At 51.4% G+C, this 1,376-nt stretch overlaps 1 protein-coding gene across 1 annotated transcript in view; it reads left to right on the top strand.

Annotated features, from left to right (window-relative positions):
• The first annotated feature begins 7 nt into the window (after positions 1–7).
• The window catches only part of LOC112072914 (transient receptor potential cation channel subfamily M member 1-like), a 6,032-nt gene continuing 4,663 nt past the window's right edge, over positions 8–1,376 (top strand). The window contains exons 1-3 of the mRNA XM_070439972.1: positions 8–345; positions 687–819; positions 1,182–1,371. Of these exons, the coding sequence (XP_070296073.1) occupies positions 207–345; positions 687–819; positions 1,182–1,371 (462 nt within the window). The 5' untranslated portion in view covers positions 8–206. The remainder of the gene's footprint in view (positions 346–686; positions 820–1,181; positions 1,372–1,376) is intronic.

The raw sequence follows: 1,376 nt of genomic DNA, 5'->3' as shown, positions 1-1,376 counted from the left end.
TGTTGTGTAGGAGACCTGGGGATTTAACCTGGTTCATTCATGTAGTTGACTGTGTTGTGATGTCGTGAAGATTTAACCCCGTTGGTAAAAGCAGCTCTCTGATTGGATACGCTTTTCCGTCCTGACCTCTGACCAACAGCAACACCTTCTTAGAGGTCAAGTCCGTCTCCAACCAGATCTGGAAGTTCCAACGTTACCAGCTGATCATGAAGTTCCACGACCGGCCCCTCCTCCCTCCGCCCCTCATCATCTTTAGCCACATCTACATCGTTCTGAAGTACGTCTGTCGCCGCTGCAAGAGGAGAACAGAGGGAGAGCAGGACGACAGGGACAACAAAGGACTACGTTAGTGGTTTTGGGGATATTGGTTGACTGATTGGATGACTGGTTGATTGGTTGACTCTGATTGGATGACTGATTGATTGGTTGACTGATTGGATGACTGGTTGATTGGTTGACTGACTGATTGGATGACTGGTTGATTGGTTGAGTGATTGGATGACTGATGATTGGTTGAGTGATTGGATGACTGATGATTGGTTGAGTGATTGGATGACTTGGTTGATTGATTAGCTAGCTGGCTGGCTGGCTGAAATGGTTTTCTGGCTGGCCAGCCGGTTGGTTGGCTGTCTGGTTGGTTGGCTGGGCCGGCTCCAGCGTGTGACGTGTGTTTCTCCGTCCGACAGAGCTGCTGCTGAATGCCGAGGAGCTGAAGGTTCTGTACGAGTTTGAGGAGCAGTGTGTGGAGGAGTATTTCAGAGAGAAGGAGGACGAGGAACAGTCGTCTAACAACGAACGCATCCGGGTCACATCTGAGAGGTCAGAGACCGGACAGCTAGAGACCGGACAGCTAGAGACCGGACAGCTAGAGACCGGACAGCTAGAGACCGGACAGCTAGAGACCGGACAGCTAGAGACCGGACAGCTAGAGCCCGGACAGCTAGAGACCGGACAACTAGAGACCGGACAGCTAGAGACCGGACAGCTATGCTCTTCCCTCTTTGGGGGGGGGACTACTTACATTTAAATTAGCCTTGTAGAACTGTCTCCGTATTCGCTACAGTTATTCATAGTTATCAGTAAATCCCCCCCACAATACATTTGGTGTCATCGTCAGGGTGAGTAAAATAAATAAATGTAATAAAAGAGTTGTGGTTCTGTTGACTCTCTCTCCTCTTTAGGGTGGAGAACATGTCGATGCGTCTGGAGGAGGTGAACGAGAGGGAGCACTCCATGAAGGCTTCCCTGCAGACGGTGGACCTTCGGCTGGGTCAGCTGGAGGAGTTCTCTGGGCGTATGATGAATGCCCTGGAGAAGCTGGCCGGYGTGGACCACAACGACCTGGTCAGGACCCAGTCGGGGGTCTCCTCGGTCTG

The sequence above is a fragment of the Salvelinus sp. IW2-2015 genome, unplaced genomic scaffold (assembly GCF_002910315.2).
Source record: "Salvelinus sp. IW2-2015 unplaced genomic scaffold, ASM291031v2 Un_scaffold2085, whole genome shotgun sequence".
Classification (NCBI taxonomy): domain Eukaryota; kingdom Metazoa; phylum Chordata; class Actinopteri; order Salmoniformes; family Salmonidae; genus Salvelinus; species Salvelinus sp. IW2-2015.
The sequence above is the reverse complement of the archived record's forward strand: the minus strand, read 5'-3'. Positions and strand labels throughout refer to the sequence as shown.